Source organism: Neofelis nebulosa, chromosome X (assembly GCF_028018385.1).
Source record: "Neofelis nebulosa isolate mNeoNeb1 chromosome X, mNeoNeb1.pri, whole genome shotgun sequence".
NCBI classification, from domain to species: Eukaryota; Metazoa; Chordata; class Mammalia; order Carnivora; family Felidae; genus Neofelis; species Neofelis nebulosa.
Window position 1 is genome coordinate 13,681,598 of NC_080800.1, and position 27,359 is coordinate 13,708,956.

At 40.8% G+C, this 27,359-nt stretch overlaps 1 protein-coding gene across 6 annotated transcripts in view; it reads left to right on the forward strand.

Annotated features, from left to right (window-relative positions):
* Positions 1-26,062, forward strand: part of REPS2 (RALBP1 associated Eps domain containing 2) — a 237,098-nt gene extending 211,036 nt beyond the window's left edge. For 3 of the 6 annotated variants that reach the window (XM_058713841.1, XM_058713843.1, XM_058713844.1), the window contains one exon: positions 1,602-3,279. In XM_058713841.1, coding sequence (XP_058569824.1) covers positions 1,602-1,670 — 69 coding nt within the window. In that variant the 3' untranslated portion in view covers positions 1,671-3,279. Of the gene's footprint in view, positions 1-1,601; positions 3,280-20,065 lie in introns of those variants that run through there. The other 3 variants (XM_058713845.1, XM_058713840.1, XM_058713842.1) reach the window with 3 other exon arrangements.
* The last annotated feature ends 1,297 nt before the right edge of the window (positions 26,063-27,359 follow it).

Sequence of the window (27,359 nt, forward strand, 5' to 3'; positions counted from 1 at the left end):
TCATCTAATCTTGTTCTCAATTAATACCACTACTAGCTACCCACTTGCTCAATCCCAAATCCCCTTCCTTCTTTCCTACATTATCAGCAAGTCCTATCAGTTCTAAATTCAAAATGTATCCAGAATTCATCCAGTTTTCCCCATCTTCATGGCTGCTACCCTGATCAAAGCCATTTCATTTCTCACCTCGGTCCATGCAGTAACCTTGCAACTACTCCCTGCCTGTGCTTTTGCCCTGCTGTCCAATCCACTATCTACACAGTAGCCAGAGTGAATATTTTGAATTCTAAGTTAAGCCACATGCATTCCCTGGTTCAAAACCCACAGTGCTATCCCCCTGTACTGTGAATGATGTCCACGCTCTTTACTCTGTCCACAAGGCCTCTGCCTAATTCTCAGACTACAGCTCCTGCCAGTGCCTTCCTTGCTCCCTCTCCTCTGGTCACACAGGCCTTTCTGTTACCAAACACAGCAAGCTTGTCCCGCCCCACTTTGGGGCCTTTATAGTTGCCATTTTGTCTCCTTAAGGATCCTTCCCCCATGTCTTCATATGGCTCACCCCTCAGTTCATTCAAGTCTCTGGTCAGATAGCGTCACCTCTGTGAAGCCTTTCCTGACCACCCACTCCACCTTTCTTCCAGATTCCTCTATTACGTCATCTTATTTATTTCCTTTTGAAGGTATCTTGTTCTTTATTGTCTTTCTCTAGCCATTTGAGTGCAAGCCCTGTGAGGGCATTGGTCTGATCTGTCTTGTTCTTTGCTGGTACTATCATACCTAGAGCAGAATCTGGCCCATAGTAGATAGATACTCAAAGAACTGTTGGATGGCTGGGTAGGAGGGGAGGGTGAACAAACGCTTGTTGAGTTCTGTTTGGACTGTTAGTATGTTGGTTCTTCTGGGGCATCTCAGAATTGAGCCTTTATGCAGAGGTCTTTCCCATCTCGACTGATTGTACTTAAGAATGCCTCTGCGTGTCCCCCTCTCTTCCTGCCAATAAATCTGTTTTAGGGCTGAAAGTTTGAATTCCCAAATAGCAGATGGATGATCCTCTCTTTCTTTCTCCCTGCCATTAGCCATGCAGTCACACCTTAAGTTGTATTTTGTGCAGGAGCCAAGATGAGATTTTGGCAGATAGTCAGTGCATTTGCTCATCCGTCAGACCTGTGGAGTGTGGTGCTGGATTAGGAACGAGAGATTGAAGCTAGAAATTGAGTCCTGCTGGCTTACCTCTCAGTAGTAGCAGTCTGCTTTTGCTTTTCTGCTCTCTCCCAGTCTGTCTGTTGATTTTTAACATCATCTTCTGCCAGTCACTAATCCTATTAAAACTGCTGGTGAGATTAAGGCGGGGGTCGTGTCAGTCAATTTCACTTCCTCATCTTCAGAAGGGAGTTGAGAGATGACAAATTGTGAAGCCGCCTTGGTCTGATCACCAGCTTTAAATATGATGCCTTACAGTCTACTTGTCCTTGAGTCATGTGAGAGTTCAGTGTTTTGGGGTCCACTTAGGAGTTTCTGTTTAATATCTGATGAAGTAGGGATGAACCCAGGAAATGACCCCTTTGCTTTTTGTTTTCTTCTCTCTGTTTTGTACAAATCAGGAGGTTCATCAAGAACGGATTGCATTGGAAAACCAATTGGAACAACTTCGTCCAGTCACTGTGTTGTAATCCCCAAGATTCAAGTAACAGTGGGCGACTCTTTCTGCCAAGATCTTTCCTTTGAATGTTTCAACCCAACTACTTGTCATAGATGTCCAAGACTGTGTGAAAAGCTGTGAGCGGCAGAATATAATCCATATTTCCTTTTCTCTTGTAGTTCACTTGTACCTTTTCCTCTGGTGGAAAAAATACAACCAGTTATCACACTTGAAATTGTAATTATCAGTGGAATTTATCTCACATTCTTAAGTACTTCCTCAAGTTGTTAGATGTTTCTCCTTACCAAAAACCAATCTTCTAGCAAATGAAAACACGTTAGAGCATTATTTATTTAAAGAATTTATGATTTGTATAAAACCTCATAACCTAGTACCTTCAGGATGCTTGTTTTATTTTTGTATGTATATCAAATACAGTAGGTTGGTTTCCTGAATAATTGGGATTCCAACTGGATAGTCTTTGGCATGATGATAATAAAAACAAAAACTAAAACAAGAGCATCAGATTTAGACTGGCGCTGTGCCCTCTGCCACCATATGCCAAAACTGCTTCTTAGTGCCATTTTGACATTATATCTAGCTATAAATAATACATAACTATTGTTTTCCGTTGGATGGCAGAGATTTATTGGGTCTTTGCACCTCTGTAAAGTGAAAGTTTTGTCAGTGATCTATTTAACTTGGCCCAGCCAGGCCATCAGCTCACAGAACTCGGTCCTTTCATGTAAATTTTTGTGCAAGAGCAATCTGCTTTTTTAACTGCCTCACCTGCTTAAATTGAACAAATAGTTGCCAGATCTCTACTTTTATCCTGCATGGGATAACATACCTGTAAATGCATGTATTTGGAAACCGCCCGTCAGATGCAAAAGGCCGAAGAGATTGTTTGGACTGATAAATATTTGTTGCTTGAACCCAGGTATTCAACCTGGGGAATAAGGGGAACTGGTTGTTACCAGCACTCCAACAACTCTGGGAGTTATTTCTGTCCCTGTTATTTTAACCTGAATTGTGATTGTATTGAGTACAAAGAAATAATGAAAGAAACCCCATCTTCACTCTGGGGGTACAACTGTTCGTTCTGTGTGAAGTGCACCCTGGGGAAGTGATTGGTTTATGTACAGCCCAGCGGAGCCCAGCTGACTCCAGCGTGTGTGATGTAAAACCACGAGCTCAAATTGCAGAAGCCAGCATGCTGTAGAAACTTTGATCACCTGCTCCCCCTGAAAGCTCAAGTTCAAAGTGGGTATCGATCGACCCTCACAGGGGTCAGGGCATGCCTGCTTTAACATCACTTTGAGAGACTGATTATAAGAAATACCGTCTCTTGTGCATTTTACTAATTTACCCATTCTTAGAGTAGACGGGTGGGGTGTGCCTACGGTCCTTTCTGAAGTGCTTTAGGATGGGTTTGCAGTATGTGGGATCAAGCCTCCGGTTTCAGTAGGTTGACGGCTCTTAGAATAAGTGGGTGTTTATTTAATGCTTCCTTATTTTACTTGCCAGCTTTATCAATAGCTTAATAACAGAAGAGAAAGGCTCAAACAGATGATGTTTTCCCGAAGAAAAATAAGTTGGTGGTTCTATTCTGTGTGTATTAAAGGATGATTTGGAATTGATTTGATTTTGAAAATCAAAAAACTTGAACTATTTCTCTGTTCTCCCTTCCCTTTTGGTCGCCTTTTCTGCCCCTCGGGGAGGGGGTTGGAGTCATTTAAAACCCTTCCTAAGATTATAAATGGGCGGTGCAAATTTTTTAGATAACCTCCTTTCCCATGTTCTGAGACCTGGGGGCTGTAAGGAATTTTATCAAGTGTCCTCGTTGCACACATTTGACAGCATGATTACCGTTTGTTATGTTCCATCCAGGAAAGACTGACATTGGCACTTCATCTCATAATCTTCCAGGACATACACACTCACTCAAGATAGTGCCACATAGCCATTGAGCAGGCACACAAATGAAAGAATGTTAGTCGCTATTCTACATTTAAGAAATATTGAGATGTTTTTCCCCGATCAGTCCATACCGCAGTGAGACAAATTAGGATGTTCAGGTTTTGTTTACTTGGCTTGGTTTTCATTAAAGGAACAAACTCGCGTTGGACAGTTAAAGCCCCATGAGTCACAAAGCGTCACCCGTATTTTAAGATGAGCGCCGCATTAAAGCCCACATCAGTAATGTCTATGCCCAGCTTTCTTGACTGCACTTAACAGTGACCACAGTTTATTAGTTGCTCAGAAGTGGATTTTAAAAGAGAAAACCGGTACACACTATTATGATTACCCGACTAGTGCTCATCTTCTGTTCCTCTGTTTTCTTAGGATATGCACTTTTAATGTAGGACTATAACTCCTGTTAATGTTCCTGTGAGCCTTTAATGTGACTTGTAGGAAGGCTGAGTTGGTGAAGTCACCGTTAGCCCTCTTCTATAAAACCACTCCCAAATTAGACCTGCTCGTTGGGCAGAATTCAATGGACAGAAGGTCGGTGTTGCCCCCCCGTCCATGGAGGTTTAATAAGCTGCTTGTTGAGTGGTCCTCCTCCATAGGGTCCTGGTGCCCCAAAGCGGGAAGCACAGCAGGAATTTACAGCAGGCTTCCAGGTACCCTCATGTGCCTTGTATGTGGCCTACTGCTTTTGCCCCCTCCCTGTCCATTAGACATGAAGCCAAAGCAGAAGGTGGATATCTGGAATGGAAGTGCCTGTTGTGATCAAGGCAGATACTTGGATTCGCTTTAGTTGGAAAGATCTAACCGCTTTATAAATATTAGGTGCTTCGGGCCTGATCGGGAGAGGAGACATCTTGGCTCTCATTGGAGGATGGGATGTCTGAGCGGAGAGGACTTGGACCCGTCTCCTGCAGTTTGCTCTTGGGGAAGCCACGCTTTCTAGCCCGAGAATCCATAGAAGGAGGTAACTAGTGGCAGAGCTGGGATGCCAGCTGATCTTAGGGATTCTAAGTCAAGTCCTCCAGCCTCTAGCAATACTAAAAATAGATTAGAAGGGTTTCTTCTATTTACCATGTTGAATTTTATTTACTTAGTAAGTTTTAAAGTATGAAAACACGTTTCAGTGAGGTTTAGATCTAGATATGTCTCTTAGATTGAAGCAAAAAATAAAATTTGAAGGGAAAGAGTATGATTGAACTATTTGTTCTTCTGAACACCTCACCTTTCATGATGCAATAAATTACTCTGAGTTTCTTGGCAGAACTTTTGACAGCTGTTGCTTTGAATGGATTCCATTCCTGTATTCCTTATGGGAGTTTGTTTTTAAAATAGACTACTGCGATTGAAATGAATTCAATATGTAGTAAGTTACAGTTTTCTTCGCTGTATCTTCAGTTATGTGGGTTGCAAATGTTCGATTTCAGCATATTTTAGGGGGAGTAGTAAAAAACAAGAATTGTCCTCTGATTTCCTACCAATGTCTGAACTATCGTAAAGCACTCTTCATATGTGTCTTGATTCTATAGTCTGTTTATAAATGATAATTTGTTTCTTAAACGATCTCACAACCATGGTAATAAGAGATGTGCACTCAGAAGATCAATAAGAAAATAACCTGGAACGGATGTCTTTCTTGCAATTAAGACAGGCATTTACAAAAGTCTTCTCCTAAGCAGTAGTTGGAAAGGTCTCAGTTACAGTATAACACCTAACAGCTAAAAACATTTGTTCAACACAAACTTCAGTCACACCTCCTGACTAGACATCACCAAAGGAATGTGATTTTAAAAGTATGAAAAAAAAGAATTTCAAATATCAGAGCGACCAGATCTTCCCATATTATTGACAAGTAGGGCTTAGTAGGTTGTGGTTTGAACATTATGAATGTGAACAGAATGTAGTATCGGTTGAGAGGTCTTTTTCTCCTCTCCTTAAGTAGAACAGAGGTGACTTTGGTTTCCCTTTTCAACCGGCTTACTCCCTTTTAAGTGTACTCTTTTAAAACTCCGATTTCCAAGGATCTTTTGAATTTACACATTAGCTATGGGTGTTTTATTATGTTCTTTTTTTGCATCATGACTTGATGTGGTTCGAGTTCCCTAGTAAGGGGTGGGGATTTGGGTTTTTGGAATTCCGAGGCGGCATCTTGTCTTTAGGCACAGGCTGAGGGCTACTGCTCGCCAGTACCAGCGGCTCGGCCATGGGCGGCAGTGAGCGTGTGAGTCTTGCTCTGTGAGCCACCCTGCTTTGCTTGTTTGCAATGAGAAATGCATCTAGTGTTGCGACCCTTCCAAGAGCAAAAGAACAGACGTGGGGGACCGGACTTCAAAAGCCACGCATAGTCAGTCCGGGGGCCGCTGCCCTCCTCCAAGATCGGCCTTCAGAGGTTGCCTTTCAGGTGCTCCCTGGAACAGCCAGTGTGTTACTGCGAGCAAGACATCCCAGGCACACGGCTCCTGTTAGGCTTATATAGTTATTTTCTGCATTTGCCGACATACACGGTGCCGAAAGAAACTTTTCTAAAAGGCATCGCGGGGTTTCGGTTGAGAGGACTTGTTCTACTTACAGAAACCTTGCTCTGTTCTTAATAATGGGAAAGTGTTTTTGTGTTTTGTGAGTTTTCCTGTCTTGCTCTAAGCTAAGTTCACGGCTGTGGGAAGCTGGAGAAAATGGGCTTACGCCTCTGGAGACCAGAGGACGGGCACTTTTCAGAGGGCTTGAACTGGAATTCGAGGGCAAGCTCGACACTAGGGAAACTCAGGGGCCAGTTCCGGCCTACTCCAGTGCTCCGTTGCCTGACGGGACTGGACCCTAAAGGGCCTTCCCGGAGCTCTGGAGCTCCGCCCTCCGAATGGTGCAGCTGCTGCAAGAGCCCCATTGCATATGGCGGTTGGATCAGCCGACGTGTGTCGTTTTCATTTTGCTTCAAGGCAGCTTGTGTGAGGGCTTCAACCGTACCCGTCTTGGGAACCAGGCGTTCCCTTTTCCCCGGCGTTCTGCCGTTCTGTTTGTCTTCAGCACAGATGTGTTCCCGAAAGCCAGAGACAGGAAGCGCCGTGTTATGTTAGTCTTCACGACAGTGGGCCGGGAGAGAGAATGAGCCGATGGTCTCTTTTAACCTCGAGAGTAAGAGTGTGTGTTTTGTCACTGCAGGTACATTGAACAGTAAAATGAGTCACAGCAGAGTATATATATATTTGATGCCTTCTGTGTCCTCATGATAATGCGCTAACAAGGTGTGTTAGCATTTTACTTAGCCAGAGTTTTGTTCATTTGCCAGGCCTTGGGAACATAAGGTATATCGGTCTTAAGCATAAATACATATAGGGTAACCTATATTTGGACTGTGACTTGTAGGCTCAAACTAACCTTACTGCCTCTTTTTCACACTTGTTGGAAAGTCTGTGAAGAACATAGTAGGTTAAAAATCTCCAACTTTGGAAGATGTACATGATGTGAAACCGGGGTGCTATGTTAAAAATAAATGTACGATAACTAAGTGTTTTTATGGAGCCTTGGTGTCGATGCATTGTGGCCTGCATTTGGTTTTGTGCATTTAATGGAAGTGCTGTGGGAAAAGAGTTGGAGGTCTTCCCAGTCGAGTCTGAGATTTGATTGTTTTTACCTCCTGGTGATCTGAGCTAGGTCCTTAAATATCTGGACACGGTGAACACTGGGTGACCATGGGCGATCTTGCCTAACTCACAGTGCATTTTAAAGATCTACTGCATTGAAAACTTGGCTTACCGTGGGGTCCAGGTTATTTGCTTCATCCTGTCAGTATTCTTTTTGTTCGAAAATGTTCCCAGCATCCTATCCTTAGCTAGAGTAGGGGTGAAGTGGGGGAGAGGTCAAGGAGAGTGGGCTTGAAAGCCCGACCCAGTAATCTGGCATCCCAGTTGCAGTTTCTTACCTGCAGGATTTGAACCATTTGGGGCGCCTGGGTGGCTCAGTTGGCTAAGTGCCTGACTCGATTAAAGCTCAGGTCATGATCTCCCGGATTGAGAGATCAAGCCCCAAGCTGGGCTCTGCGCTGACAGCATGGTGCCTTCTGGAGATTCTCTCTCTCCCTCTCTCTCTCTGCCCCTCCCCTGTTTGTGTGCACATGCACTGTCTCTCAAAATAATGAAATGAAATAAAATTTGAATAATTTTAGGAGTCTATCATTGTCCTATCAGCAGGGAGTTTTATTCTGCTTTGTGAATGCAAATGGTGGGCTACACATGGGATATTTCTAATCTACGAGTTCTAAATACCAAAAAAACTCTGCAAAAAAATCATCCATGATTTGGCTCGTAAGCTTGGACACTGGAGGTCACCTGACCCTGGCCTTTTCCAAGCACTGGTGAAAATCACTGTGTCCCTCACTTTAGAGATAAAAGACACCTGAGATCATCTAGGCAAGTGGTTCCCAAAATGTCCCCGGACTGGCAATATCCTCATCTTTAGGGAACTTACACTGGAGAACAATTGAATCAGGGACTCCGGGTGTGAGCCTGGCAGTGTTTGTGTTAACGAGCCCTCCATGTGATACTGATGCTCACTAAAATTGAACTCCTGGTGTAGCTAACTTCATTTTACAGCTGAAGAGAGCGGTGCAGAGTGGCAACGTGGATTCATCCCGGTCTCAGTTAATTGACAGCAAAGGATCAAAATGTTCCCAGGGCAGACTTTCTTCTGTGCTACAGTATCCAGTCATGAGTTTGTTCCCTCTCCTGACCTTCTCCCCACAGATAGTTGCTGGGTACCAAGGACTATGTTGGGAGCTGGAAGTGAGACCAACAGTACAGGATCCCTTCCCTCAGGAGCTCACAGACACTGACAAAGGAATTGTAGTGCAGTGTGGGACAGTTACTAAGATGTATGAGGGTAGGCTGACTGCTATAACAACCCCAGGAGTTGAGTGGCTTGACACAATGGAAGTGTATTTCTCCCCTTACAGTGCAGAGTGGATGTTTTTAGTTGCATCCTTTTCTCTGTGATTATGCAGGGACCCAGACTCCTTTCACATGCACTTTGGTCTTCCTATAGGGCTAGAGAGTTTTCTCCTTTTAGCCAGTGTGTGGAGAAAAAAAAGACACTGTAGAGAGGATACAATTTCTCTTCACAGAAATGGTATGCATCACTTCTCTTCATACTTCATTTCCCAGAGCTCAGATGACAACAGTTAGCTGCAATGGAGACTGGGAAATGTGGTCTAGCTGTCCGCTCAGAAGGAAAAAGTTGTGGTGAGCACATGATGCACGAGAAGACACAAGGCCAGGTTGCTCTGAGAACCCACAGTATGTTGGTGGAGGGGGAGGCATCTAATTCAGACTGTGGGGAGCCAGGAGAGGGCTTCACAGAAGAGTCTTAAAAGAGGGATGGGCATTAACTAAGAAAAAGAGGGTGTTCCAGGCAGAGGGAGCAGAACTGTGTACATTAAGGCAAGGCTGGGTAAGAATATGGTGTCTTCTGGGAACTGCCGAAGATTCTCCTCTGGATGGAGGAGCCCGTGGAGCGCGGAGGGGAGGAGGAAGTGGCAAGAGTTGGCCACGGGGCTGGATGGGAAGGCCTTGCACATCATGAGAAGGCATAAAGCATCCTGAAATTGCAGCCTCTTTCAAGATTTAAGCACAAATGCATGAAGTCACTTCTCTAATACTTAAGGAGTGATTTGTGTTCTTCCAGTTTTTTCTACCCCCTAGAAAGGAAATGCTTCACTGGAAGATTGTAAACTAGTGTTTCTGACATGAACCAAACCTGTTAGTTTGATGTGTTACACGTCTTCTGGCATGTGTTTGGATAAAGGGCCAAAGCCCAGAACTCTGGGGACTAAACCCTGCTAGGCAGGAGTTCTTTGCATGACACAAGACTTTTTCCATCCTCAGTTCTTTCTTTTTGGGGGAGATAACAGCCTCTGAGATGACCGAGAGGTACAGGCTCTTTTTTTTTTTTCTTTTCTTTTTTTTCTTTCTTTTTTTGGCAAGAAGGCACATCAAAATGCAGAAATGGAGAGTTTGGAAATGAAGCTGAAATACCGATTCCTTTGGACATGAGTTCTCATTTGAATTTGTTTAATAATTCTGAAAATCCCTGAGTCTGGAGGAGAAATACACTGAAGTATAGCATCTTTGCGGCAAACTCCAACTTCAAAGAGTACTGCCATATTGGTTTTCAAATAGGTGTTTGGGAAGTGCAGACATTGGTGTTGGAAGGTATCTAAGTGATCTTCTCATTGCATTTGTCTTTCAATCTGTGTGTGTGTGTGTGTGTGTGTGTGTGTGTGTGTGTGTGTGTGTAAAACAATACTAACCACAGTAATTGTTTTGAACGTTGACCAACAGAATATTTTTTATCTTTGACCAATGTCTAAATATTAGAATCACTGGCACATTGGTGAAAATAAAAGACTGACTTGTACTCTATTTTATTATTGTTTTCTTTAAACTTTCTATAGAGAATGCACCCCGTTTTCTTGGACCTGGGGCAGACCACTCCTGCCCGAGATACACATGGAACAGAGTGCATGCCTCCACCCTGGATTAGACTTACTCAAAGCTACAAGGCTGAAGGAAAGCCAAGGGGAAGAAAGATAATGCTTGGGGAATGGAATAAAGGAAAGCGAAGCAAATTAAATACAGATACAGAGAATTGTGATGTAGGACCTTTGAAATGTAAATTAAATTGGCCTGAACCTCAACCCATGTGTGGCAAGAACCTGCATCTCAGTCTTTTTGGAGATTTTGAGATGCAGAGGTAATGGTAGAGGAACTGATGCTTTTGTCCTAGTCACTTCTGGCCCTGATACATTTCCTAGGAATTAGTTTGATAGATGGGCCATTATTTCCCTGCAAGATATCACTTACACGAGGCATTTGTGTGTATGTGTGTGGAAGGTGGGGTGGAGTGGGAAAGGGGCAGAATGTATAGAGTGTAGTTTATGTCCAGGGCCACCACGGCTCGCACTTCCAGGAGACATTGTTCACATTGTGTTCTATGTGAAAGATGCCCCTTGTGGTTTGTGATGTGGCCGACCTGTTCACAGCCCTGTGTTGCACGGTCCCCTCTCTTAGTGTTCCTCTCTCTGTCTCTGTAGATGTGTTCTGCTTCTGCTAGTGGAGGGAAAGTGGGAGTTGTGGGGGTCCTGCCAGTATTTCTGTTCTAACTTGGTGCCCAGACCCCCACTACAGATCTCTTTTCTCCCCTTCCTGTTTCTACTCTAAGTCTGATCCCGTAGGTCTCAACTGGGTGCAATTCTGCCTCTGCCCCCCGGGAACATCCGGCCATATCTAGAAATACTTTTGGTTGTCACAACTTGGGAGGGCATCTGGCGAGAAGACAGGGATGCTGCTAACCCATCCTACAATGCATAGCACGAGTCCCACCACAAAGACTGCTCTGGCCCTCAAAGTAGTGACCGTGGAGGAGCCCCTCAGGCTTCCTTCATTTTCTCCTCAATTATTGAGAGCAATGTAGCCTTCTCCCCATCACTGCCAGGGACACCCCTTCAAATGGTCAGATCTACATCAACAGGCTCTGCTAAGTCAGTCCGTTAAGTTAAATCCCTCCAGGTTCCGGGCGGCAGTGTAAATTAGTGATGTGAATTGGGAGGAAGATGAGAAGTGTGCTAGCCATCCGTCTCAGTGGTAGGGACCAGTAGGCAGGGACTGTGACCAATTGGACCTTACCCCATGTACAAGGGCAGGTGTAGATTATTGTCAGACAGGCTCCTGTGTTGCTAGATTACTGATTGCTTGAGAAGCCCAGTATCTCCTCTCCCTCACCCCTCAGAAGGTCTGTTTTGCATTATTTTTTCATTGAGGCATAATGTACATGCACCAATGTTAAGTGTTCACCCCAATGAATAGTCAAGGTAATCTTGAAGAAGAACAGAGTTGGAGGACTTACACTACTAGATTTCAAGACTTGCTATAAAGCCGCAGTAATTAAGAGTGTGGTATTCTTGCAAATGTTGGAGAAACGGTCCACAGTTCAGAATAGGGATCCCAGAAACACATCCACACATATATAATCCCTTGATTTACAATAAATATGTTGCCATCATTTGGCGGGGGAAAAAGATGGTCTTTTCAATAAATGGTGCTGGAACAGTTAGATATCCACATGGAAAAAAATGAACCTGGATCCCTACCATGCACAAACATTAATTCAGTATGGGTCATAGATCTAAATGTGAAAGGTAAAACAAGAAGTCTTCTAGAATAAAGCATAGGATAATATCTTCATGAATTTCATAAAGATTTTTTTAAATGGTGCATATAGAGAACCACAAAGGGAAAGATTGATAAGTTGGATTTCATTAAAATTAGGAACTTCTGTTTATCAAAATTCACAACTAAGAGAGTTTTGGCAGACTGCGGCACAGTAGAACTTATTTGCGACACATCTGTCAAAGGGTTCTTGCCTATTTTTTAATATGTTGGCAACTATTTTCAATTTAAAACACTGAGGGGGGAAAACCCCACTGTGCGGGCTAACATTATGCAGGCCAAACAAAACATGTCTGTGAGCCAGCTTGGGCCTACACACTGCCAGTTTGCAACCTCACCTTTCACAGCACAGAAGAATGATAGAAGCTTTAACATTTCTCTATTTTCTCATTTTTTTCTTGCCAGCCTCTGTGAGGGGAAGAAACAATGTAGACATAGATTTCTGAATAATAGAGATTTTTCTCTTGGATGGCAGCATGGCTGCTTATTGTGATTTTAGGTTTTAAATAGCACTTTTCTCCCTCTGGTAGACCCAGTAATTAAAATAGCTTAAAGTATAATTTAATCAAGTTTTAAAATTGACTCCCATTGTGTGTTCAGTCTGCTCTCTGACTGGAATTGCTCAGCACTTCTGGAAGTCAGCTTCAAGCTGCCATGAGGCACAAGAAATGGAGACGTAGGCTTAAACATGTCCAACTTCCTTACTTTCTATCTCCTTCCCTAACTCTGGTTTTGGTCACTTCCTTTTCTTCTTTACCCAAGCACCTCTATTTCTTAATTCCCTGATGGTCTGGTAGAGACAGTGGGGTGGGGGCAGGGGCAGAATTTCCTCTTGTCACATCTTCTAACCCCACTGTTGGGATGAGAAAGAAGAGGCAGCCTGGAGGACGGCACTCCAGCAGTATAGCATAAAAGTATGAGATCTGGAATTTGCCTGCCTGTGTTCAGATGCTGACTCCATCCTTTAACAGCTATGTGGTCTTCAGCAAGTTACTTGCTTCTCTCTGCCTCACTTCCTCATCCCTAACTTACCAATAATAGTGCTTGCATGTTCATATAAAGAACTTAGAACAGTGCCTAGTAAGCCAAGTGCTAGGCATGTGTTTGTTAATCTAAAAATTGATGGTTGGTTGGTGTCAGGCCTTGGCATTGTGTCCGGCATTGGGAAGCAGGAGACACAGGTGTCCCTGTCTCAGAGACCACCAGCTGATTTCAAGACAGGCAAACAACTTGACCTAATGCCCCCTCCTTCCTTGAGCTGGCTGAAATGGGAACACCAGACAGTTTGATGACCTTCTTGTGGAGCCTGCTGATGGCTAAAATCCAAAGCCACTTAGATGACTAAGATCATTCTGTGGCGTATTCTCCCTAAGTGTGAAACTAGAATTATTTGTGCAAATGAAGAAATTTGTAACCCTGAGAAGTGAAGTAACTTTCCTAGGACATGGCAGCATGATAGAAAAGAACCTAGATTGTCTTGAAAAGACTGTTGGTAGAAATATGGGTATTAAAGACTGTTGGTGAGGGCTCAGAAGGATTAAGGGCAATTCTAGAGAAATCCTAATTACCTTAGAGAAAGCTTAAATACCATAAAGAGACTTAGCAGAAAACTGAACTTGGAGGCCATGTGCAATGGATGGGGACCATGGGGGCCACCAGAGGGTGGATTGTGCTAAGCAGAATTTGGCACCCTACCATTTTCACCCTCTGGTGTTCTGGTGTTACACCTGTGGTCATATTGTGTCAGAGTGGCAAAGAGGGTTTTGCAGATGTATGGTTGCTAATCAGCTGACTCTAAAAGAGGGAGATTATTCTGGGTTATCTAATAGGCCCAATGTGATCACATAAATCCTTAAAAGGAGAAGAGGAAGACAGAGATGTGAAGCATGAGAAGGACTTGCAGCCGGCCGTAAAGAGAGGCTTCTAGACGACAACCAACAAGGAAACAAGGACCTCAGTGTTACTGTCACAAATAACTGAATGATGCCAACAACTTGACTGTATGTGGAAACAGATACATCCCCAGAGCCTCCAGAAAGGAATACAGCTCTACCTACACCTTGATTTTATTTTAGAGAAACTCTAAGCAGAGAACTCAATTGAACCATGCTGTACCCAGACTTCTGACATACTGAAGTGTAAGGTAATAAAGTTAGGTTGTTTCAAACCACTACACGTGTGGTTATGTCTTATGGTAGCAACAGGAAACTAACATTTGAGGTCATGATCTCACGGTTCATGAGTTCGAGCTCGGCATTGGGCTCTCTGCTGTCAGCACAGAGCCCGCTTCAGATCCTTGGTCCCCATCTCTCTGCCCCACCTCCTCTTCCCTCCCTCTCTCTGTCTCTGTCTCTCTCTCTCAAAAATAAACATTAAAAAATGAAGCATTATTATGCCTTTTGACCTCATAATTGTACCTTGGAGCATATGTCATAAGCAAATAACTAAGAGAAAAAGTTGTATGGACATAATCATAGCCTAGGAAGATAAATTTTTGTAATCCTTTTTCCCCTGCCATTAATTGGTTTAGGGTAGACGTATAACCAATTCTGGCCAATGGGATGTGAAGAGAGTTCTGCTAGGGAGACTAATGGGAAAAGTTACCCCACACATCAAAAATAGACACTTTTGGACGCTAGCATGTGGGAATGTGATGGTTGGAATTGCTTCAGCCACCTTGTGACCAGGAAGAGAGAAGCCTGAGGACAAACCCAACCTGCTGAGGATGGTGAGCCAAAAGATGGAAAGAATGTGGATCTTCGATGGTGTCATGGAGCCATTAGTTAACCTTTTCTTAAACCACACTACCTTTTAACTTATTATATGAGGCAGGAAATCTCCCTGCATTTAAACCAGTCTTACTCAGAGTAAGAAGCTTCCTAACTGAGCCACACAGCATGAACCGCATGGCTCTTCTCTCTCTAGTTTTTATCCAGAAGTTTAAAACTTAGGATATGATAACTGGCTTTTTGATTTCCATTTAAGTTTTCACTTGTTCAAATAAGTGCCAAGATGTTGTGGCTTTGTCATGTGTCAACTTGGCTAAGCAGGTACTACAGATCCTAGAGTTCCCCTCCCTGTATGTTTCTAGTTAGAGTTAGCCCAGGAGAAATTTGCAGGATAGTTGGAAGGCGGAAGTGAAGCAGTAGCCATGTTTGCTCTCAGGAGGTCAGTGTAGGTTCGGCTGTGTTACATCTTGTGCACATTTTCATGGATCTGCTGGTACACCTTTTTTCTGCGGCAGCAGCCAGGTTTGCAGTTTCAGTTATTATAAGATCTCTTCCTTTAGCTTCTCCAAATCCTAGTCCAGGTGTCAGTGTGGCTTCATGGCAAGAACACCAACTTCTTCTGCAGGTCACCTAGGGCAGCAAGACTGGAAGCTTGGAGATGCGGAAAGGCCCAAGCAAATACAGCTTGTTCCTCGCAGGTTCTGGTTGCCCTGTTCATGCCTACCTCACTACAGGCTCTCGACCAGATGCAGAAGAAACAACCAGGCTGAAGATGTTTTACCTGTTCCCGTAATTGCTTAAGGTCAAATCCCTGTGACAAATTATTATTCTACATAATTCCTAGTGGTTCTGTTTCTCTGACTAAACCCTAATACAGAGTCAAGTTTTCCTGACCCCCGGATTTACTTTTAGATTCTACATCCAATTGGTAGAAGAGAAAGAAGAAGCAAGTAGAGGTAAGCTTTCTAATATATAGGACTCACTTATTCTTTCCAACTGAAAAGAAGACAAGAAATTGTGCTTTCACCATTCCATAGGAACACATCTCCAGACTGGATATGGATGGTGGGTCACCAGTTTGTAGTCTCTGATATAGGTGTTTTAGAATCCATCACTTACCTAGATATTCATGAGTATTCTGATGACTTGGTGAATTTATCCATTTTTATGTGATTTTGGACCCTATTGCCCCAAGAAAAGTTATACTCCTCAATCTCTCTTGATTTCTATTTAAGTTTTCCCTTGTTCCAATGAGTGCCAAGATGTTGTGGTTTTGTAATGTGTCAACTTGTATGAATGTGAAGGTTGGAATTGCTTCAGCCACCTTGTGATCAGGAAGAGAGAAGCCTGAGGACAAACCCAAATGCTAAGGATGGTGAGCAAAAGGATGGAAAGAATGTGGCTTGTAATGTGTCAAACATGTATTAATTGTTTATCTCCATCAAAATGCTATGTAACAAGCCACTGCAAAACTCAGTGGCTCAAAATATGTATAAATTTAACTAATGTGTCCGTGGGTTGGTGATAGGTCAACTGGGCAGTATATCTGGTCTTACCTGGGTTCTTCACAGTTCTGGCAGTTAGCTGACTTTCAGCCGGTCCAAGATGGCCTTGGTTGAAATGAGTGAGGCAACTTGGCTCTGATCCACATGTCTCTCATCCACCGGCAGGCCATCCTGAGCATGTTCTCATGGTGATGACAGAAAGCAAGAGTGAACCAGTCCAACCACGGAAGCGCTTTTCAAACCTCTACTTGTGTCATATTCTCCTATATCCTGTTGTCTAAAAGTAAGCCATATAGATGAACTTGTAGGCATAGCACAGCACTGCAAAGTTACATGGCAGAGTGAGTGCAGATACACGGAAAAGTAAAGAGTTGGGGCAGTTTTTGCAATTCATCACAATTACCAACTCTCTCCTCAGAGGTGATAAGTAACTATGTCAGCTGCTGCTATTTCCAGTTGTGCATTGTTAACCCTTTGTGTTCAAGCCTTGAGATCATCACCCCCTCTCATTAGGATAAACAATTGCTTTATAAAGCTGAATCGTTGTGTCACGAGCTTGCCTTCCTCTTTCCTTCTGAGATATCTTATGAAGACAAACATCTAAGGGATAGAAAAAACAAAAACCCCAGTGGTGAAGAGTTGCTGAACAGTTGACAAATAGACAAATATATACTGTTAGCCTGGGAATAAACTAGGTGATGGTCAAGATTGTGTGAGTGATTCATTAGAAATGGTGAGAAGCATATCAACTCTAAGTCAGCTGCATACATTATTGCTTATTTTTAATTGCACTGGTTTTATAGACAGTAATTCTAAAGCATATTCATAGGCTGAAAAAAAAAGTTTTAAGTTCCTGAAATTCTTGGTAGTTTTTCTGTTCAAGGGGAGTATGTTTCCTAGTAATTTTTCTTAGAGATGCTCATGTATTCACTAAAGGTGCCCACTACATATTTGTCTTAGTTTCGGTTCCCCCAGAAGCCAACCCTGAGATAAAAGTTCAATAGCAAGTAGTTTTATGTTTTTGTTTTTATTTGAGAGAAAGAGCAGGGGGAAAGGGGCAGAGGGAGGTCTTCTGTTAAGTTTCTCAGGATCCACATAAGAGTGAAACATATGGTATCTGTCTTTCTCTGCCTGACTTATTTCACTTAGCATAACACTCTCCAGTTCCATCCATGTTGCTACAAAAGGCCAGATTTCATTCTTTCTCATTGCCACGTAGTATTCCATTGTGTATATAAACCACATCTTATTTTTTTGTTAATAATTTATTTGTTAATTTACATCCAAGTTAGTTAGCATATAGTGCAACAATGATTTCAGGAGTAGATTCCTTAATGCCCCTTACCCATTTAGCCCATCCCCTCTCCTATAACCCCTCCAGTAACCCTCTATTTGTTCTCTATATTAAGAGTCTTTTATGTTTTGTCCCCCTTCCTGTTTTTATATTATTTTTGATTCCCCTCCCTTTTGTATCTTAAATTCCTCATATGAGTAAAGTCATATGATACTTGTCTTCCTCTGACTAATTTTGCTTACCATAATACCCTCTAGTTCCATCCACATAGTTGTGAATGTCAAGATTTCATTCTTTTTGATTGCCGAGTAATACTCCAGTGTGTGTGTGTGTGTGTGTGTGTGTGTGTGTGTGTGTGTGTGTGTATACCACATCTTCTTTATTCATTCATCCATTGATGGACATTTGGGCTCTTTCCCTACTTTGGCTATTGTCTATAGTGCTGCTATAAACATTGGAGTGCATGTGCCCCTTTGAAACAGCATACCTGTATCCCTTGGATAAATATCTAATAGTGCAATTGCTGGGTCGTAGGGTAGTTCTATTTTTAATACAATTAACTATTTTATTTATTTTATTTTATTTTTTAATATAATTTATTGTCAAATTGGTTTCCATACAATACCCAGTGCTCATCCCAAGAGGTTCCCTCCTCAATGCCCATCACCCACTTTCCCCTCTCCCCCACCCCCCATCAACACTCCGTTTGTTCTCAGTATTTAAGAGTCTCTTATGGTTTGCCTCCTTCCCCTCCCCCCCGGTCTTCTGTTAAGTTTCTCAGGACCCACATATGAGTGAAAATATATGGTATCTGTCTTTCTCTGCCTGACTTACTTCACTTAGCATAACACTCTCCAGTTCCATCCACATTGCTACAAAAGGCCAGATTTCATTCTTTCTCATTGTCAAGTAGTATTCCATTGTGTATATAAACCACATCTTTATCCATTCATCAGTTGATGGACATTTAGGCTCTTTCCATAATTTGGCTATTGTTGAAAGTGCTGCTATAAACATTGGGATACAAGTGCCCCTATACATCAGTACTCCTGTATCCCTTGGGTAAATTGCTAGCAGTGCTATTGCTGGGTCATCTATTTTTAATTTTTTGAGGAACCTCCACACTGTTTTCCAGAGCGGCTGTGCCAGTTTGCATTCCCACCAACAGTGCAAGAGGAATCCCGTTTCTCCACATCCTTGCCAGCATCTAAAGTCTCCTGATTTGTTCATTTTAGCCACTCTGACCGGTGTGAGGTGGTATCTTAGTGTGGTTTTGATTTGTATTTCCCTAATGAGGAGTGACGTTGAGCATCTTTTCATGTCTGTTGGCCATCTGGATGTCTTCTTTAGAGAAGTGTCTATTCATGTCTTCTGCCCATTTCTTCACTGGATTATTTGTTTCTCGGGTGTGGAGTTTGGTGAGTTCTGTATAGATTTTGGATACTAGCCCTTTATCCGATATGTCATTTGCAAATATCTTTTCCCATTCCGTTGGTTGCCTTTTAGTTTTGTTGATTGTTTCCTTTGCAATGCAGAAGCTTTTAATCTTGATGAGGTCCCAATAGTTCGTTTTTGCTTTTAATTCCCTTGCCTATGGAGATGTGTCGAGTAAGAAATTGCTGCGGCTGAGGTCAGAGAGGTTTTTTCCTGCTTTCTCCTGTAGGGTTTTGATGGTTTCTTGTCTCACATTCAGGTCCTTCATCCATTTGAGTTTATTTTTGTGTATAGGGTAAGAAAGTGGTCTAGTTTCATTCTTCTGCATGTTGCTGTCCAGTTCTCCCAGCACCATTTGTTAAAGAGACTGTCTTTCTTCCATTGGATATTCTTTCCTGCTTTGTCAAAGATTAGTTGGCCATACATTTGTGGGTCCCATTCTGGGTTCTCTATTCTATTCCATTGGTCTATGTGTCTGTTTTTGTGCCAGTACCATACTGTCTTGATGATTACAGATTTGTAGTAGAGGCTAAAGTCTGGGATTGTGATGCCTCCCGCTTTGGTTTTCTTCTTCAGTATTACTTTGGCTATTCAGGATCTTTTGTGGTTCCATACAAAGTTTAGGATTGCTTGTTCTAGCCTTGAGAAGAATGCTGGTGAAATTTTGATTGGGATTGCATTGAATGTGTAGATTGCTTTGGGTAGTATTGACATTTTAACAATATTTATTCTTCCAATCCATGAGCACGGAATGTTTTTCCATTTCTTTATATCTTCTTCAATTTCCTTCATAAGCTTTCTATAGTTTTCAGCATACATATCTTTTACATTTTTGGTTAGGTTTATTCCTAGGTATTTTATGCTTCTTGGTGCAATTGTGAATAGGATCAGTTAATTTTGTAGTATTATTGAGGTACAATTGACATACAACAAACTGCACGTATAAAAAGTGTAACGTTTAAAGAATTTGACATGTTCGTACACATCAGTGGCTCTTACCTGTAGTAATTATTGCTGTGGTATTCTAAGGGTGATCTTCTATTTTCCTCATTTTACATGTTAATTGAAATTCTTATATAAGGAATATTTGTTTCTTCCCCATTCAGTGATTTATATCAGTTTGAACTCATGGATATTTATTTTATTCTTTGGGCTATGATCCAGTACAATCAATATTTATTTTGTTGTTCAAATTGATTCATTTTTGGCAGTTTCAAGCTCTTTCAGGTTGACTCCAGTGTCCTTTTGACTTCTTTTTTCTTTTTTCTTTTTTTTAGTGTTTGTTTATTTTTGAGAGAGAGCACAAGCAGGGGATGGGCAGAGATAGAGGGAGACACAGAATCCGAAGCAGGCTCCAGGCTCTGAGCTGTCAGCATAGAGCCTGATGTGTGGCCCAAACTCAGAGAACACAAGATCATGACCTGAGCTGAAGTCGGATGCTTAACCGACTGAGCCACCCAGGTGACCCTCCTTTTTTCTTTGTTAGTACCTCTGTTTCTTTTGAGTGTCTGATGTACAACATAACAAGTTGTGAATGTCTCCTTATTGATTAATATTAAGCTTGGCTGAATGCAACAACAAACTCTAGGTAACAGTGTCTTAAGTGAGATCAAATTTTATTTTTCTCTTTATATACCATGTTCATGAATCAGAAGGATCAAAATTCTTAGGTTGTCAATGCTTCTCAAATTACTGTGCTTCTCAAAGCAATCCCAGTCAAAATCCTGTAATTCTTATTTGTATAAACTGACAGGCTGACTCTAAAATTTACGTGGAAAATTAAGGAAACCAAAATAGCCAAGACAGTTTAGAAAACAAAAAGGTCAAAGTTTGAGGACTCTCATTATCCGCTTAGAAGAAGACTTACTGTAAAGCTACAGTCATCAAGACAGCATGGCATTGGCATAAAGATAGACCTCATCAGCAGAACAAAATATAGTGTCCAGAAATAGTCCATTGTGTGTATATATGGTCAATTAATTTTTAACAATAGTGCCGTGGTAATTCAATGTGGAAGGAGGATAGTCTTTCAATAAATGTTGCTAGAACAAGTGGATAACCGTATGCATAAAAGTGAACTTTAACCTTTACCTTGTAACACATAAAAAATAAATTTGAAATATATCACGAATTCACATTTAAGCATTACAGCTATAAAAATTCTAGAAGGCAACATAAAAAAAAAAATCCTTGGGGGTAGGCAGTGTATTCTTAAATAGGACACAAAATGCACAAATCATAGAAGAAAAATGTGCTAAATTGAACTTCATCAAAATCAAACACTTCTGTTTTTTTAAAGACACTGTTGAGAAAATGGCAAACTGCACTTTAGGAGAAAATGTTTACAAAGCCCATATCTCATGAAGGACTTCTATCTTAAATACAACTCAAAACTAAGAAGACAATTAACTAAAACATAGGCAAAAGATTTTAACATAAACTTCACAAAGAGATACAGATGACATATAAACACATGAAAAGATGCTCAACATTATTAATCACTAGAGAAATGCAAATTAAAACTGCAATGAGATACCACTGCACACCGATTAGAATGCGTAAAATGAAAATTTCTGACATCATCAAGTGCTGACAAGAATGCAGAACAGTTGGAACTCCTATACATTGCTGCTGGGTAAAAATGGATTTAGCAGAATCATAATACTAAACTTATCATACCACCCATCAATACCACTCAGGTGAAATGAACTATGTCCATACAAGGACTTGTACACAAATAGTGTAGCTTTATTTATAATTACCAACACTGGAGACACTCCAAATACCCATCAGGTGGTAAATGAAGAATAAACAAATTGTAAAAACTGAGCCACAAAAAGGCATGAACTACTGATATGTGCAATGACATGGGTGAATCTCAAAAGCATTATGTTAAGTGATAAAAGCCAAACACAAGAGGCTACATATTGTACGATTCCAGTTATGTGACATTCTGGATAAGGTAAATTATTTGGACAGAAATCAAATCAGTGATCACTCACGGCTAGAGATAAGGGAAGGGATTAAATGCAAAGGAACATGAGGGAACTTTTTCAGGTGGGATGGAAGTGTTCCACATCTTGAATGTGATGGTGGTTACATGACTGTATAAATTTGTCAAAACTCATTGAACTGTGTACATGAAAAGGGTGAAGTTTATATTATACAATAAACCTGGCTTTAAGGAAATGAATTTTATTTTCCTCTCAGGTAAAAGAAGGTAATAGGCCAGGAAGTAACAGGCTAGGGCTAGCATAGTGGCTTCATGTTGTCACAGGAATCCTGGTGAAGATCATGCTGTTTTATAATTCTTAGCATGTGGCTTCCTTTTTTTAGGTCACCTTATGGTCCAATATGGTGGCTTGGATCTCCAGTCATCACATTCATATTCAGGCAGTAGGAACAATAAAGAAGTAATTAAGGGAAATGCTGTTCTTTTAAAGAGACTTCCTATTAGCCATGCATATATCCTTTTACATTTCATTGGCCAATACTTAGTCATTTGGATATATCTGATTGCAAGAGAGGCTGTAGAAATGTAAGCTTTAAGCAAGACCATGGTTATAGTAAATAAAATTGAGATTCTGTTACTAAAAAGAAGACTATGATGGGAGTTGGGATAGGCAAACAACAGTGGCTGTCATAGGCTCATGTAAGTTGTAAATCTGCCATAGATTGCCAGTCCCCAAGCAAACAGTTGTACTTGGTTCACTCTTTCATTCTCAAGGAAATGTGTTTCTCTTTCCTTAAAAAACTCCAATGCCTCCTTGATGTACATAAGCCCCTCTTTAAGGGAGTTACATAAATAAAACATGTCTTAAGATTGAGGGCAGAGGCATCAGTGAACTGCTGGGATTAATGCTAATGTATGAATGTTCATACATGTACATTAAGTTACCAACTCACAGAATGCACTCTTTCCTATGATTCTTCTATGCTTCATTCTTTTTTTAATGTTTATTTATTTTTGAGGGGAGGGGCAGAGAGAGAGGGAGACACAGAATCCAAAGCAGGCTGCAGGCTCTGAGTTGTCAGCACAGAGCCTGACGCGGGCCCGAACTCACAAGCCTAAGATCATGACCTGAGCTGATGTCAGATGCTTAACTGACTGAGCCACCCAGGTGCCCCCACTTACTTCATTCTTTAACATTATTCTAATGATTAAGAAATGATCATCCATGATTAACATTATCAGTAAGCTAGAATTTACCTATTAAAGACTAAAAATTTAAGTGAGCAAGATAGAGTAGCCAACAGAAAAACTGCCAACACTTTAAAAAACACCTGTAAAGTTTACCAAGTACCTTTACACTTTTATACCTTTAGCTACTCTATCTCACTCCTTCCCCATATATCTTCCTCATACTCTACCATTTTTCAGGGCCTAGAGGCTATAGGCAGTTGAACAAATTTTCACCAGAAAGATACTGAGGCAGAGACATTTTTCCCCCACAAATGATGTAATCTAGTCAGAGCATGTGATCTTAAACTGCTCTGAAGAAAATGACGAGTTTTCTGGAGGACAATCCTTGGAATGAAAACTGGAGTTTCCATTACTGCTTTCCATACTGCAAACTGTTCCCCTCCAAGAGGGAAGAATTGATCATTTCTCTTTTGAAAAAAAGACCTGGTAATTTTTGACCTTGAGTTTCTGTTGTCTGATCTGCTGGCTGTTTCCCTAAAAGATAGAGGCTGTTTTGAGTGTGCATGATCTAATGTAGTTGTTGCCTTTCATACCAGATATTCATTTCATAACTGACACAAATCTAAAGTAGCTCCTTAGCCCAGAGAAGGTAGAGCAAACTCTTCCATTTGTTAAGAGGGAGAGAAGGAAAGTGGTACTGGCACAAAAAACTAGTAGATATATTTGAGGTCCAGGTCCTACAGGGGTCTGATCAAAACAACATGTATCAGCTAGCTTTTGCCACAACAGGGATATATAATAGAGTAGCTTCAAATTCACTGGCTTAAATCATTTGTTCTTGTTCACACACCTGTGGATTGGCTGACATTTGGATGATATAGACCAAGCTTGGCTGAACTTGGCTCCAAGCTCTAGGTTGAGTCCAGGTTGGCTTCCTATGTCTCTTTTGTTTCTTGGACCAGCAGACTAGCTGCACATGTTCTCATGGTGATGGCAGAGGCACAAAAAAGGCTGAGTGGAAACATCGACTTCTTTGTGATCTAAGCTCAGAACTGGCACGCTCATTTTTGTCCACATTCCACTTGGCCAAAGAAAGCTATATAGCTAAGCAACATCATCAGTGGATTGGAGAAATATACCAAACCTCTAGATGGAAGTGCTGCAAAGTCACAGGGCAGACTGAGTGCACGGATAGTGAGAGGGGTGGATATTGGAAACAAAATGCAGTCTTCCACAGCTATATACCTACAACAGCCATCTTTACTTTTATACCTTTAGCTACTCTATCTCACTCCTTCCTAAGATTATAGGCACTCTTTAAAAGTGAGCTGCCTGGGTGTATGTCACTGGGGACATTGGAGCAAGGACCTCCAAAAATCCTCTCCTATGTAAAAACTGTAAGAATACTAGCAAAAATGGTCAGAATCAATTTTTTCAGAACTCTGGAAATTAGCCAAAATCTTATGGCAATCCAGGGAGCTATATAGGAGCAAAGTTTTTATATACTGTTGAAGTTAAGTTGGTATTAATCCAAGCCAGTTTGTTATAAATTAACATTTTAATTATAATTCCCAGGGTAATCACTAAGAATATAACTCAAAAATATAATAAAGGAATTAAAATAGTACGTTAAATATATCTATTTAACACAAAGGAAGGCAGTAATGGAGGAACATAGAAATAAAAGTGACAATTCAGATAGAAAATAAATAGCAAAATTGGAGGTGTAGATCCTATATTATTAAATATAAATGTGTTAGACAAAGGGCAGAGATTGGGATAATAGATATTTAAAAAATGATCCACAATGTGCTGTCTACAAGAGACATCTTAGATTCAAATACACAAATAGCTTGAAAGTAAAAGGATAGAGATACCATGCAAATGTAACCAAAAGAGTTAGAGTTGTTATGCTAATAATTTCAAAAGAAGAAATATCTCAAATCAATAATTTTCTACCTTAAGAAACCAGAAAAAGCAAGCAGAAACCCAAAGCAAGCACCAACAAGGAAATGACAAAGATTAGAATGGAATTAATGAAATAGAACATAGAAAGACAACCGAGAAGTATGAGTGGAACCAATAGCTGGGTCTTTGAAAAGAGCAACAAAATTGACTAACCTACAACTAGACTGAACAAGAAAAAGGAGAAGACTCAATAAGGTGAGTAATGTACATGAGGACGCTACTACTGACTTTATAGAAATGGCAGTGATTAAAAGGGAATAATATGAACAATTTTATGTCAACAAATCAGGTAACCTAGATAAGGACAAATTCGCAGAAAGACACAAGTACTGAATCTGACTCAAGTAGAAACAGAAAATCTGAATATAAGTAAAGACATTGATTGAATCAGTAATCAAAAAACTTCACAAAGTAAATCTCAGGACCAGGTGACCTCACTGGTGAATTCTACCGAATGTTTAAGGAAGAATTAACACCAAGCCATCAGAAGTTCTTCCAAAAAATAGCGAGGAGGGAATACTTCTCAACTCATTCCATGTGGCCAGCATTACCCTGATACCAAAACCAGACAAAGACGTTACAGCGAAAGAAAACTACAGACCGATATCCATTATGATTATAGATGCGTAAATCCTCACCAAAACACTGGCAAACCAAATCCACATATAAACAGGATTATACACTATCCCCAAGTGATGTTTATTTAATGTATACAAGATTGTTTCAATGTGTGAAAATCAATGTAATACATCATATTAATAAAGGACAAAAACCCCATGATCACCTCAATAGACAAAGAAAAAGCGTCTGACAAAATCCAGCATCTTTTCATGATAAAAACACTCAACAAGCTAGGAACAGAAGGGAACTTCCTTAACTTAGTAAAGGTCATCTATGAAAACCCCACAGCTAATATCATACTTAGGACTGAAAGCTTTCCCCCCAAGAACAGGAATAAGACAAGGATGTCTTCATTTAAACATTTAACTGGATGTTCTAGCCAGGGCAGTCAGGCAAATAAACAAAATAAAATGTATCCAGATTGAAAAGGAAAAAGTAAAAATGAGCTCTATTTGCAGATGACATGATATTGTGTATAGATAATCCTAAACAATACTCTCTCTCTCTCTCTCTCTCTCTCTCTCTCACACACACACACACACACACACACACACACACACAGTGTGGGGAAGGAGGGGGAGGGAGGGAGAGAAAAATAGAGCTAACCAACAAGTTCAGTAAGGTTGCAAAGCATGAGATCAATATTAAAAAATCAATTGTATTTCTATACACTAGCAATGAACACTTTGAAAATGAAATTATAAAAGAATTCCATTTGGGGCACCTAGGTGGCTCAGTTGGTTGAGCATCTGACTTTAGCTCAGGTCATGATCTCACAGCTTATGGGTTCAAGCCCTGCATTGGGCTCTGCGCTGATAGCTCAGAGCCCGGAGCCTGCTTCAGATTCTGTGTCTTCTCTCTCTGCCCCTCCCCTTTTTGTGCTCTGCCTCTCTCTCTCTCTCAAAAATGAAGAAACATTAAAAAATTGTTTTAAATAAAAAACAATTCCATTTAGAAAAGAAACATAAAGCATAAAATGCTTAGCATTAACTGAACCAAAGATGTATAAGACTTACACCCTGAAAACTACAAAATATCATTGGAAGAAATTAAAGAAGACCTAAATAAATGGAAAGGTATCTCATGTTTATGGGTTGAAAGACTTAATACTGTTCAAGTGACAATACTCCTCGTATTGATCTACAGATTCAATGCAACCCATATAAAAATTCTGCCTTTTTTGCATAAGTTCATAAGCTTTTCCTAAAATTCAGATGGAAACTCAAAATACCCAGAATGGAGCTGAAACAATGTTGGAAAAGAAAAACAAAATTGGAAGATTCACACTTTTCAATTTCAAACTTCCCACAAAGCAATAGTAATCAAGACAATGTGGTACAGGCATGAGAATAGACATATAAATCAGTGGACTAGAACTGAGATTCCAGAAACAAAGCCTTACATTTACGGCCCATTGATTTTCTAGAAGGATACCAAGACAATTCGATAAGGCATGAATAGTCTTTCCAGTAAGTGGTGCTGGAACTAGATATCCATATGCAAAAAAATGAAGTTGGACCACTACCTCACATCATAAGCAAAATTTAACTTAAAAATGGACCAAAGACATAAATGCAAAAGCTAAAAATATAAAAATCTTAGAAGAAAGCATACACATAAATCTTCATATCCTTGAATCAAGCAATTTTTTTTTTAACTATGACAGCAAAAACACAAATGGTGAAAGAAAAAATAGATAAATTGGACTTCCTCAAACTAAAAATGTTGGTACTTCAAAGGATGCTATCAAGAAAATGAAAAGACAACTCACAGAATTGGACAAAATATTTAAAAATCAAAAATCTGATGACTAGTATCCAGAATATGTAAAGAACTCT